The 14,489-nt window shown below is 38.3% G+C and overlaps 1 protein-coding gene across 1 annotated transcript; it reads right to left on the bottom strand.

Annotated features, from left to right (window-relative positions):
• Nucleotides 1-1,425: 1,425 nt before the first annotated feature.
• ELF5 (E74 like ETS transcription factor 5) lies at nucleotides 1,426-13,470 on the bottom strand. Its single transcript, XM_017807419.1, is given in 6 exon segments — nucleotides 1,426-1,522; nucleotides 2,143-2,308; nucleotides 2,311-2,337; nucleotides 4,340-4,456; nucleotides 6,737-6,970; nucleotides 13,347-13,470. Coding segments are annotated over 6 exon segments (765 nt in total).
• Nucleotides 13,471-14,489: the final 1,019 nt, after the last annotated feature.

Here is a 14,489-nt window from a genome sequence, read left to right as displayed (position 1 = left end):
GAGACTTTTAGGGCTAAAGAACAAAGGAACTCAACAATGAACTCAGGTTATGTGGAATAACATGCTGTAAAGACATCCATTGGAAAGCAAGACCAGAGCCCCATCAAAACTCCCTGAAAGCCACTTGTGGTTAGCCTAAAATTGTTGATGGATTTAGAGTTGCTTAAATTTGTAATGTGTAAAAACCAATGTCCGTAATAACTACCAAATTACTATTTTTGGCTTTCAAAAAACACAATTGAATTTTCACATATCATCCTTCATTCTAACCAATTTACTTATTGTAAAGTTGAGGTAGGGAGCACCTGAGGGCACTTACTGTATGTTAATTTTTATTGGTATATGTAAAACTGTATGTCATAGGCTGCTTTGAAGAATTAAACATATGGTTGTATAGATGTGGGCGAAAGTTCTATAAAAACCTTGCCACAAATAATAATTTGCATTTCAAAATTAATCTACTTCAGCAAATGCTTATATTCTTTCCAGAACTGCTTCTTCCAAATGCAAAAGTCACATGAATTCACCTTCATAAAGGTTAATAGAAGAAAAATTCAAACTTCTGTGCATGCGAAGTTCCAAAAAGTGACCTTGGATTTCACAGGAGTTAATATTTCCATCAAAATTCTTTATAATAAAAATTATATTAATTCTGCTATATAACAGAATTGATATCGTGTGGACAATGGTAACTCACCAACACAGCACAAAGAACAGTGATAAATAATCGCAGTGAACTCTCTTTTGGCTCAAAAAACTAAATATACCAAGTATATATAGGTTAATATAATTGCATAGATGACATCAATAGGCAAGGAAGATAGCTGCTTGATAAATAATTCAGAATAGTCTTTTTTCTTTGTTAACTTAGTTGACTGAACCAGTTAAATCCAGATAAATATAGAGAACTGAATTGCTCATTTTGAACAACATATTGAATTCTAGCATATCTGAGAAATGCAATGGTTTAGGGTACATTGGATAAGAAAATTGCTTTTCTTATGAAATGAAGGAAAATTTTCTGTGTTACTCCAAAGTATAGGAACCTAACTGGAAGATGTACCTAAACAATTTCTTTTAAATGGCAGTGAAACTGGGCAGAATTTAATACTTCCCAGTGGACATACTGGCTAAGACAGAGAGTGGCAGGGAGTGTTTAAACATCAACATTAATCCTTATTTCTTGAGGAGCAGTAAAGGGCTACAAGAGATAGTGCTTGGCAGAAATCATGAAGGGGAGGACAACTCCAAAACTGAAGTGCTGTTTTTGTTGCTCCAGTCTGTCTTTTGAAGCAATCTGCAATGAGTTCAACCAGATTGACAGAGGGGAGAGAGGGAGCAGAAAAACTCTCCCTCAAGTATCCATTGCAGCTTTATAATTCAGGATGTGGCACATTCTGTACTGAGAAGGAAACATGAGGCAATTCACATCTTGTTCTCCTGCCAACCATGGGCATGCTTTCCAAACTTGTACACCAGCCTTCTGTCCACTCATTCCAAAATGCCTGTTTTATAATAGTAACTGCAGAGGAAAACCAGAAAAGAAACAATGGACAAAGTAGTAGCAGAAGTCACAATAGAGAAGTTTTTCATGTGGACTTCATGACAGCAGAACAGTATGTGAATCACTGTGTTCTTTACAGTCAGAGGGCTCCTCTCTTTCTGTTAAATTGCTCTCAAGACTTTAAACAGGTTTAAACTTTCCCACATGCCTTGGAGTATGCCTTCCACTGTTTGAAAGATGCAAGAATTACAAAGAACTGTGATCTTTGATTTGTTGTACTTTTTCCCCAAGGTCATCACAGTTGAGAAGAAACCATCAGTGTAACTGGAACAGCAAAAAGAGAATTTTTGGGGGATTGCTTGGCAAATGTAGTGTAACATTCTCAACTGAGATAAAGTGTGATTGCTTTGTTGTCATCAACAGTTACAACTCTATACTGCTTTCTATTTAGCCCTATGGATTTTTTTCAGAAGCAAAGGAGGCCAGGAGCTATCTCATGACCTAAAGAAAAAACATGAAGAAAATAACCACCCACCCAATCCTTCCCTCCCACACCAAAGTTATCATAATAGTTATGAAAAATGGATGCTGGAATAGAAGCCAAATGAAATGAGGGATACTGCTGCCCATTAACTCACCAGAGAGCTCTGCTTCATTTTTCATACATAATTCTGTCATTTTTTTTCCTTTGTCCCCACATCTTCGCCAGAGCTTCTGATTTAACAACACGAAAAATGCCTTGTCCACTGTCTTCCCATTTCAGGATGCCACCATTTTCTTCAGGAGAAAGGAGCAGATCCCTTAAAATTCCCACAAATGAGAATTCTGTAGGTCTTGAACAGGAGGAAGACAGATATTTAGTAGATGTTTTCTTATGCATGCCAAAGTACTAAGGCAGTATTTGCAGTACATTTTATTATTGGATTGTCATCCTCACAAACCAATTGCACTTACCTAAATGTAACTTTCAAAATTTTAGTTCATTGCCTTGTTGGAGCTGCCTTCAAATAATTTCCTCCAGAAAAAAAATAAATCAGGTCATGCAAACACCTATGACACTAGAATCCGGGTTTTTTACTCCAGAAATTAGTACATTTTAATGTCTTGAAAAGTTTATGTGGTTCATAACTTCTGTTCCATTGATTGACATTGTATTCAACTTGATGTTTTAAAAGCAATTTTCAAGGTCATTTTAAGTGTTTCAAGTGAAAGATTGTAACAAACATTGCTCGCCTTGAAAACAAGACAGTAGTATGAGGAGTTAGAAAGCCTGCTTCCCAGCATTGCTAAACTCTGTTATTTCAACTCAGTTCAAAAGTTTGTTTGAGAATCAGAAGTGATACAAATAATGTGACTACTGAAAAAGCTGCTAGTACTGTTATATGTAGAAATCACCTTAACTTCAGATTAGTCATTCAGAGCAGCCCTGCAGAGGACTTCAAGGTGCTCGTGGGTGGACGAGAGCCAGCTCTGTGTGCTCAAAGAGGAGAAGGCCAAATGCATCCTGACTGCACCAAAAGCAGCATCACCAGCAGGTTGAGGGAGGGGATTCTGCCCCTCTACTCTGCTCTGGTGAGACCCCACCCGGAGTGCTGTGTCCAGGTCTGGGGTTCTCAGCACGAGAAAGAGATGGACCTATTAGAACTGGTCCAGTGGAGGACCACCAAGATGATTAGAGGGCTGGAGCACCTCTCTTATGAAGACAGACTGAGACAGCTGGGATTGTTCAGCCTAGAGAAAAGGAGGCCTTGGGGAGACCTCATTGTGGCCTTCTGATACCTTAAGGGGGCTTATAAAAAGAAGGGAGAGGGACTTTCTGTATGGGCAGATGGTGACAGGACATCATCATGGCTAGGCTTTGTGAACGAAGATTTAGGAAGGCTCTATCCATGTTTGTTACAGGCACACTGGTGGCTTATGAGGCCAATACGACATAGACATATTCGATTGCAAAAGGCACAGCAGAAAGATTCCTTAGGTGGTGTATTCAGCAGGATACGATTCTTTCTGCATTGTCTTTTCTCCTCGAGAGTGATCCTGTGTGCATTCTCAAAGGAAACGCCAGCGTTATAGATGGTGTGTCTCCAGGCCTCCCGATTTGAGGCCAGAGTAGACCAGTTATGGTGATCAATATGGCCAAGGCTGAGATGTTGTTTCAGGGAGTCCTTGTATCTTTTCTTCAGGGCTCCTCTCTTGCGGCAGCCGGAGGCAAGTTCACCGTAAAGCAAGATCTTAGGGAGGCGGTGGTCCTTCATCCTTGAGACAATGGTTTTAAAAGGGGCAGTGGTTTTAAACTGAAAGAGGACAAGTTTAGATTAGATGTTAGGGAGAAATTCTTTATTTTGAAGTTGGTGAAGCACTTTATATCAATACAAAAGAACAGGTTGCCCAGAGAAGTTTGGGCTGGCCTCTTCCTGGAAGTGTTCAAGGCCAGGTTGGATGGGGCCATGAGCAACCTGATCTAGTGAATGGCATCCCTGCCTATGGTGGGGGAGTTGGAATGATGTGATCTTTAAGGTCACATCCAACCCAAATCATTCTATGATTCTGTGATTCTAAGTGAATAATTGGCATGCAACTGCATGTATTGCGGCACAACAAAACATGAGTTTTTTCTCAATGCCCTCTTCAAAATGCTTGGATTCTGCAGACATAGAGTTTAGCACATGGTATTCATGCATGCAATGCACCCCTCCATGATGTGCAGTCAAAGAATTTCTTGGCTTAGTGCTGTGCAGTGCTTCTGAAATGTCAAAACTGCCTCAGCATTAAAGAACATTAAAGAGGCAAAGGCCCTTCTTTTTTGTTTTAGAAATCTCTCCATCCGCTACATACTGCTGATGTTTGAATACAGTGTTTCCTGTTGAATGGAGCTTATCATGTACAAATAAGTTTACTTACAGTCCTTGTTTGATGACTTTGTTACTTCTGCATCAGTAAAAAAGGAAATGCCTAAAAGGGAAAAACATAATCCAGTGTTCAGTTATTTTCTTCACAAGAATAACTTATGACTGAAATCTAAAGCCAAGTCTTTGTCTACTGCATCATTGCTCGTGAATGTACCTTAGAACAGATGTAGAAAATACAGGCTGCAAAATGACAAAATAATTTTCAACTCATCTGCTGCAAAAATGATTTATCCTTCCCACTATGACTGTGTTTGTGTTGTTTGGGGATTTTTTTTTTTAACTTTTGGGATTTTCTTCTTATGCTTGGCATTGAGTCTATATGTCTCTGATCTTATGATTCATGTGTATTGTTTCTTTTCCCTCTGGTCCCTTTGCACTTCATTTTTGCCATTGTCTATATGACAGCTTCTCTCCCTTTCTTTACACTTAGGTGAGTCTTTTTTTGTTCAGCTCCTTGTCAGGAGAAAAGTACTCCTGCAATCTTCCCTCTCTCCTTTCCCTAAGCAAGTAAAGATCATCTCTATGGCTGAAAATCAGATCTTCACAAGGCTGGGAGTTGTCCGCTTTTTTAGAACAGTATCATCTTTTAAATGAGTATTTACATTCACAACACATAAACAAATGCATTGCATATAAAAATCTGCATTCAAGAAACTTAACTCATGCTGTGAGTGTGGCATAAAAAATTAGGAAAAGCTAGACTTAAGCCTGCTTGTGCAGGCATAGTTTGGTCATTAAGTATGTTGTAGTAATGTCTTGCATTACTGGGCTACATACTGTCTTTCCTCACAGGTCTGATGCAATTTATAAGGTGGATATGCATGAGCATATGTATTTCGTTCACTGTCAAGTGTTCAATCTCTCTACTGACTATAAAAAATTAATTTTCTTAATGAGATTTTCTTCACAGCTCTGAATTCTTTAATTCCCTTAATAACATCCTTATCTCCTGCATTTAATAATTGCTTTCTGAATGACCTCTCTGACATGATATATGAACACTAACTGGGTGGAAGAAAGTGATGCCAGTCAGTCCCACAGAACAGTTCCAACCTAAACCGGAGAGCTGTTTTGTTTGTGTGACAATCTCTAGTCTTTCTTATCTCTCCTAGTCTTACCTGTCCTACTGATGTCTCAGTCACTGCACAACCTCGCTCCATTTTGATAAAGCTTATCCACATATTTTCTTAGGCACCTCCTTTTCTCTGGTCTTCCCAGTCTCTCAAAGATCCTGTTTCAGCTTCAGCCTGCCCTTCCCTGTTTGCTGGATACCCAGGTCACCCTCTACTGCTGCATTCTGCCTTGCCACCTCTCTCCCCACTGGGCAGTTCAAAAGTAGGCAGTGGACCAGGGAGGGATGGAGAAATTCCAGCACATGGTGACTAAGCAGCTGTTCACCACTGGGAGCCACTGGTAGTGTCAGCTACCATGAAGTCCTCCAGGACTTTCATGCCTAAGTTTTTAATCCTTTTTCAGCAGTCACATAAGTCTAGTTTGGTGAAATACTCCCTTAAGCCAGAGAAGGCTGGAGCCATTGAGGGCTTCAAGGAGCTAAAATGCTCCTCAGTTTCTCACTGCGGGGGCACAAGGAAATGACATTCTGAATTTCCCTGCCCAGTGGAAACTCCTTTGTTCATACCATCACAATGAACCTGGGTACAATTGCCCTAGTTAGGCATACACACTAATCTTTGGCGGGCATGACTGTAGAGAAAGGGTATCTGCAGCAGAAATTTCACTTCACTTATTCTAAACTACCAATAACTTAGTTTTTGAACCTTGACTCATTTGAGCATTAATAAGTCTTCAAAGACAAGGTTGAAAATAGTAAATTAAAAGTGTTTTCATTCAAGACCATCATTAATCATACTATTAATATGTTGCATACTGCAGTGATGATAACCTCATCAAACAAAACTTCTTGCTTACTTTTTAAGAAGCAAAGCAATCTTCACTACTTTGAATTACAGGAATAACAATGTGTTATATCTTTCTATATCCCGTCAGGATGTAGACTTCCCTTGGATCATTCAGGTTGACCAGTTTTAGTAGAAAACCAAAGGAGAGAGAAGTGCTCATGGGTATTTAGAGATTTGACTGGCACACAGAGTTGTGCCTGGTCTATGTGTGATTGTGAGGCCTAAGGTAGCAAGAAGATTTTCTACCTGCCGTATTTCTGTGTTCTCCTTGTGCAGTATCTAAGCGGCCTCTGTACTATGCCTTTTTTCAGTGCTCGAGAACGTGGATCCCACATTTTCTTTTGGTGTGAAACACACAAAAATTCAACGCTTTATGTTTTGTGTTTGATTTCTGGAACACTAACCATGCATCCTGATATTCTGTAAGATGAAATACAGGAATTCACCACAAATGCCTGCAGCTTCTAGGAACTCTTCCTGGGTCATGTTGCATAACTGCAAGCCGTTGATATTAAAGTGGGGAAAGGAAATGCAGTTGGCATCTAGTTTGTACTGGTTACAGCAAAACTGCAACCATTCACAGACGTTGTGCTCACTCCAGTATTCTGGGTGGATACATATCCAGAAAGAATTAGGATCTGCAACATATTTGACAAGAAAAAGGAACATTGCAATGAAAAATTCATGGTGCACTTCATTTTAATAAACATATTTCAAACAAAACTAATCCTTCTTCCTTCTCCTGACTGCAGTTTTCCTTCCTTATTCCTCTCAAACGCATCAAGCCCTGTGTTTTGCATTTTTTGCTTCCTATTGTACAGCCTTTTGTATTTCATCCTGTGTGAGATATTTCAAGCAAAAGTGTTTACACGTGGGAAAAAAAAGAAAATGTGCCTCTTAATACTGCAGTCCAAAAAATTTAAAAAGTCAGAGTACAGAATTTGTGAGAATTGAGCACTCTGTAATATAAAGAAGTGATGTATTCCTAGACTAAAATAACTTCGGTCTTAGATGTGAAAATAGTCAAAGCCACCTAGTCACGATTTGTGGCAGATAGGTAAATAACATTAATTTATTACATTTTTTCTAAGAATTCCAGCAAGTTCTTTCATTTATTTAATCTAAAATAATGTTAATGTCATCATAGGGAATATTTGTTTTGTTAGATTAGAAAATGAAAAACATACTACTCTGAAAACACGTCACTGGACAAAGGGCTTCCAAGTAAACTTGCCAAGCAGTTATAACCTAAAACTACTTTGCCAATTAAATTCCAAATTTTTTTTAACAGGCTTCTTTCTGTCCTTAGCAGTGCAGTTAACAGGAAAATGTACAGAAATATGCATATATTTGCAATAATTTTTTCCCCTAGAAAAATACTGATCTTATGCCTAGGCCTGGTAAGATAAATCTATATAATACAGTTAACAAGCATAATCTGTGATTTAAACACTTTTTTTTTCTAGAATCGAAACACAGGCTCTTATTATTGAATCTCGTTGGGTATAGTGATGGGCACACTTTTTCAAAAACTCTGCTTTTTCTTTCCATGATCTAGACTGCTACATACAGGCAAAAGTCTGATCTTACAGTCTTCTTCTGCTGGATTCATGTGCAGCTACCTTTTTTGGGTGATTGTAGGAAGAAGAGGCAATGGCAAGGATATGTCCTTTCTGCATCCATTCAAATAGCATTTAGTGAAAACAGAATTTAAGTATACATCTTGGAATCATTATTTTCATTCATTCGTTACCCAGTTTTCTTCTATTCTTTTTAAGGATGGTTAGTAATTTCTCTCAGTTGAGATTCTTAAACAGTTACAGACCCTTACTTTAGGTTCTTTAAGGATTCTAAATTAATTTTGAATATATTATCTGTAATACTTATATCACTGGAGTGGAGCAAGCATGTGAATGAAAGTAATGTGAAGAAAACAGAAAAGGTTTAGTTCATTTTCACGCCCCACAGCATCTTACAGTTGATCTGTACTTCACAGTTTCTTAGTCCAGTTATCCATTATTTATTATTTCATTTTCAAATAAATCCTGAATATTTGATTTTAGGGATTGCTTATATGAAATTGTAATTATTTAATATAGGTTATGATAGCACTGCAAGTCGAGTGAATAGCATCTGTCTGTCTAGACAGCCAGTTCAGAGTGCAAAATAATGCAAATAGGCTGGAGGAGTTTCCGCAGTAAAATAATTCAAAGGACTTGAAATTGTGACAGAATAACTGTAATATGGATCTTGCATCCTGCATGGCTTCTGTAAAGTAATTAATACTTCTAATTACTTTAATTACAACTCCTAAAGGTTTACAGAGGAATTTGTGGTTGCTTTCATGAATCATTCCCATGCTATAAATATCTTCATATGTATGCACATATAGGATTAATGTAATACTGCATGCTGTGTTTTAAACCCTGAGACGCTACTGTGACATTGTAGCAAAGCCAAGAGGTGGGCAGAAGCTCTGGGTCTGACTTTTGGGACCCATACCTTTAGGATATTTGAATCCCAGATTTTATTCACCTCCTTAGTTAAAAGGAAAATCAGAGGAGCTTGCCATTGGATTAACTTTATAAGCCCTGCAGACTGAACACACCTGGCTATGTCAGAGTCTGAAGGCTTCTGTGGGGGAGAATGGGAGTGCTGGGAGCAGCAGGCTCACAGGCCTTCTGCCAGGTAAAAAACAAAAAGTTTTAAAATTAGGCTATAGCTCTACTGGAATCCCAACTTCAGAGGCTGCTCAAGAGAAGCAGAAAGTTGAATTGATCCTTTTCTGAATCAGGCATATTTTTATTTTTTTTTTAATCCTCTGCCAACAGCCTCCAGCCCCCCTTAGGAAAACTGGAACATCATCATGTCCTTAACTAGACAGATTTACCAAGAGATGGGTATCCCTGTGGGGCTGGGCAGAAATCCAGCCCTGTGTTTCAGGGGCTGCTCTGTGACCTGCTGCCACAAGCCAGTCTAGATCCTTTCCCCATATTTGTGTGTAATATGCAGCTGAGTGAAAAGGTCATGGCTTCCCTTTTCTATCTACAACTTCCCTTTTCTATCTACAACTTCACTTTTCTATCTACAAGAGTGTTGAGTTGCTCATTTTTTTCCTATCTTAAGGTAATATGAAAGAAAAGCTGAAGTATTTATTCTGCCAATCCACAGGTACAGTGAATAACCTTGAAATACTTTGGCCATTGGGCTTGAAACTTTGACTTTGTTTTGATAAATATCATCTTCTCTGGCAGGATTTGTATTGTCATATAAATGACACAGCATGTTTCATTCATGGAACAGCACTCATGTAGTCCAGTTTCTGTGTTTCCTTTGGTTCTGGAAAGGCTCAAATCATTCTTTTTAAATATGCTATGGCCCCTTGAAGTACTGTTGTATATGACGAGCATTTTAAAGGTGCTGACACCAACACCTCACCTTCGCATATCCTCATGTCTTTTCTACCTCATATCAGAGTAAAGAATTCAGGGAGCTTTCCTGTCTTGTAAATGATGAACATGATCAAGGTATTATGCCACTAAGGAGGGAAAGATCAGCCAAAGACATAGACTCTATGAAAGATTTCAGGGGTTTTTTTTAGAGAAAAAGAAAGGGGCAGGTAAAACTTCATATCACCATATAAAAACATAAGGGCCAATAGATCCCCTAATGACAAGAACGCGCCAGAATTGTGCCTAAAACAGGATGATGATGGGTAGCAGGGGGTGCAGAAGAAAACACAGAATTCAGACCTTTTCCATTCCACCATTTTAAGGTGATTTCCACTGCCTGTTCAGCTGCATTGACTATCTTATTGTACTTTTCATGGAGCCTGGGTTGGGCAGCCCTCAGAGAATGGCATCTCTTGACATAATCTTCCCAGACTACAGAGCTTGTTCAGTCAAGAGACTTGATTGAAGTTCCCTAGCTAAAGTGACACCTCTAAAATGAGTCTCCTACTTTGTGGGAGATGTGGTTTTATCGGTGGTGACAAGTGAAGCTGTGGAAGGCAATAAGTCTCAAGTAGGTTCAGGAATGCGTGCCAAATGAAAGACAGCTGTCCAGACTTTTCCAGGGGTACATTGACTGCTGCATGGCATATGCAGGCAAGCTAATACAGTATGTGTGGGAAAATATATGTGGAGGGAAATACTGCCATCAGCCAAAACAAAACTGTCTGGTCTCTTTATATGTAGTCCAGTTTTAATATAAGGTGGGCAGATCATTCCTATGTAACGCGGTCCACCTTTTTATTTGTTGGAAAAGACATTTAATTTAGTCATAATGTTTGAAATTTAGAAGTCAGAGACTGTGTGAATTTTCTGTATTATTTTGCCCTTGTCACCAAGCGCTGGAAAACATAGAGAAGAAATGAAAAATTACACAATATTTTTGGTGTCACGAATTTTAATATCCTCCACTTTGTATTAAAAAAATGCCCTGAGATACAAATGCTGATATATTCTGATAGCCAGAAAATAAAAGCAGTAAAATTACCAGTGTGGGAATGGAAAGGCAAACTAACTCTGTAGTTCTCCCTATGGGACCATGGGGGTGGCTGCACTGTCCCAGATGAAAGTCCCTCTAAGCCAGGGTCCTGTAACTGATCGGGCTTGCTGGAACTTCTTCACATTTTTGCAGAAAATATTTTAGAAACTTACTTTGGGCTCATACATTAAAATACTAGTGTTCTTTTAGAACAGGAGCTAAGCCTAGCAATAGCCTGTAAATCAGTTGTCTTCATCTGTTTCTTTCTAGACAGTCTTGCCATCACTTTCTCTTCGGTTTAACTTGAGCTTCTACTTTGTTTCTACCTAGCACAAAACAGGTTTTCAAAAGACGTTGGGATCACGATCCTTAAGCCTATTACTGTCACCAAAAAAAAGTGCAGGTTGAATGTTATTAGGCTGACCTACATTCTACTCTGGCTGCAGAGCAAAGTACTTTTCTGCTCAAGGGGTGCTTATGCAATGCAGTAGTGGCTTTATCTGTGTGTGCTAGACATGTTATGTGTACTCTTTGGCTACTGTGGAAGAAATGATAAGAGAATTCAAAGGCTGGTTTAAATTTGATTCAGGAGAGAAATTACTGTAACCAGAAAGGACTCCTAGAAAGCCTAAAAGCATGAAGAATTGAGCAATAGAAAACATGTGCAGGAAGAAACATAGCTCCTGCCTTGGTCAGAAAAGGCTAATTACTTCCTCAGCTCATCTTCGCTTAGCAAGAGGCAGTCTGACCTGATTGTTGCATAAAGCTTGTGTCTTAAGAACTAAGGGAGCTTTTCACTTAGCTACAAGTGGAGTTCAACTTAACATGATTGCTCGAGCATAACTGCTGCACCACTGTTCATCTGGATGAATTCAGAGCTGCGCAGGTGTAGCACCACAGACCTTATACTGTTAACTAGTAACAGACCACAGTAAAGTTATATATTGTCAAAATGCCTCAGATGGGCTACTTTGCCTTTGGCAAACGTGTATATGCCAATATCAGAAGTTACCTTGGGATTATTTCAATGTCGGTGTGTGGGTTTTGTATTTGGGGTGTTTTGTTTGTTTGTTTAAAGACGTGGAAGAAGGTTGAATAACAGGCAGATCTTTAATAAAAATCAAGGTAAAAGAAGAAGGGATCCAAAATTAACTTTGAATGAATCATATCAGATATTTAAAAGTGCATGTTTAAATTTTAAAACAGACTGCTTTCTGTGAGTTTGGGAATTCTAAATGAAAGTTAGGACTGTATTCTAAGATGGAATGAAAACTAATATTAAAACCAGTATGATTTTAAAAAAAATTCAATTCCTGCAGGGCTTTAAATATAACCATCTTGAAGCAAGAAGATTTATATTCTATTTCATATGTCAAACTTAGTGATATAGAAACAAAACACTATTTCCTCAGTGGTCATGGATTAGCACCATCAGGAACCATGTGGAAATTACTGTTATTACTCAAAATGTGTCTTGCTAGGAAAAGTCTTTTCCATAAAACGACCAGTATTCTCATGTAAAAGAACAAAAATAGCTTCGTAGGAGAAAAATTTTGCATAGTCGTAATTTTGTCCCGTTTCTAACCAAAAGTTTGGCTCATTAACAGAGTGGGTTGTACTACCTCCCTTTTCAGAGCCTTTTGAATGATTCAACCTGAGCACAGAGAAGAATGCCAGGACTATTCAGGAATTTAATCCAACCATTCAGAAGGGAGAAGATTTCTAACAAGCAGTGCTTACTTAAACTTCTGAACAAGAACCTGATCTGACACCAGAACATTTGGAATAAATTCCTTCAAACAGATTAGAGATTCCCCACATGAGATGTATGGCCTGGTAAAGCATAGGTTTTCCATATGCACAGTTAGAACATTGCACCCTTAACATTGGCAATTTCTGTAGTGGGGAACTCTTGCACTATTAACGATGCATTTCTACAGCTGTTCTGTTCTCTAGTGGCTTTCAGAATCCTAGTCATTGCCATCTTAGTGTGTATTTACCCAGTCTCCACTATTCACTACAAAGTTGAAGAGTGTTTGAGGAACCATAAATCTCCCAAAATAAATTACTCTTCCATTCTATAGCTGAAGTGGTGTATTGTGGGTATCTTTTCAGTGAGAAATGCTGGATTTCAAACTCATGGAGTAAACAAAAGGAGTCAAGAATCTGAAGCCATAGTTGCTGAGCCCCTCATAATGAACTTCAATGGCCTTTGAAAGTTTCTGCTTGAATAAGGTGTATCATGTTTTCAAATAAGAGGAGAAAGCATCAGTTCAACACATTGCATGACAAACAAAACTAAAGCTGCTACTATTCCTGCGCACCTTTAACTGACATGACTGGTGATATGCTTGAACAGGTCAGTAAGACCAGAGCAGACAATGCATATAACAGAAGGCTCAGCAGCAGTTTCAGAATCTGTAGCCTTTTTGCTGCATGATTCATCTAAAATGAATTGAATTCAAATCACTTTTCAGTTTTTGACATTGTACAATTTCTTTTTTCTGTTGGAGCCTGTCTGCATACCTCTTTGATGATCACAGGCAGTGTAGACATCTTTGGTTGTCCCAAAGAGTCCTGTCGAAGATATCAGGGGATCATAAACCATTGTGTTTGGCAGAAATGTGCTCTGAGTTACTGACTCCAGCATCACCTTAAGATATTAATACTTTGGTTGAAGATGGAAAGATAATATTATGGAGCAAAGTTTTAAGGCTATAGGCATTATTCCCTGGCTGTGTATGTATAGTTCTATGAGGTACCATTGCCCACAGTCATTTAAGCTTCAGCTGAAGCTAATGATGATCTTCCGAAAACTGCAGTGAAGGAACTGAGAAATTTAGAAAGAGGGCAGATGACCAATATACTACAGATAGATTTTCAGTAAAAATGATTGTAATGACACAGTCCTAGGAACTTGATAATGAAATCTATGGATATAAAAATAAGAGTGAGCAATGAACCAGTTAGAAACATATACATGATATTAACATTATGGTTCAATAATATCATTGGAAAAAAAGTTTTGAGCAAGTTCTCATACAAATGTATGAGAAAATATTTTTCTGACCATAAGGATGCTCACTTTGTCTGTAAGACACTGCCACAGTTGTCATCCACACCAGAGTGTGAGGATATTAACAAAGTCTGAGAAAAAAATATGCTTTCAAAAGTGATTAGAAACTGAGAATTTATGTAGAAAAATGGTTATTCACTTCAGGGAAGAAGCTTTTTGTACAAAAAATAAGATTACTGAAGAACAAAGTGGTTACTAACTGTTGATATTAGAAACAAGTGTCAGAGAAAAACGATCTATGATAGGAACTAAAGCAGGTACAGAAGAAGAGAATTTTTGCTCATTCCATTTTCTTATACATATATCATGCATGTACGCATGCATTAATTTCCTCAGACTGGAATGGACATGGACTTCCTGCTGTTGAATAAATACATGGACCGAATTGTGGCTCTGGCCTTTCAGACTTCACACAGAACTGCTTAAACCAGTTTTGTCTCTTTTTTTTCCAGACCTAAACTGCTTCTGTGTTTCATAACTAATTTTATCTTGGGTAATCTGTAGAAGAAAGACACCTGAAATGTTTACTAGAGTAACATGGTCTGGTCTTAAAGATCAGTGTGTAATTTAAAACTACTACAAAGTCAAAAAAT

The sequence above is a fragment of the Lepidothrix coronata genome, unplaced genomic scaffold (genome assembly GCF_001604755.1).
Source record: "Lepidothrix coronata isolate B3197 unplaced genomic scaffold, Lepidothrix_coronata-1.0 Scaffold1, whole genome shotgun sequence".
NCBI classification, from domain to species: Eukaryota; Metazoa; Chordata; class Aves; order Passeriformes; family Pipridae; genus Lepidothrix; species Lepidothrix coronata.
The sequence above is the reverse complement of the archived record's forward strand: the minus strand, read 5'-3'. Positions and strand labels throughout refer to the sequence as shown.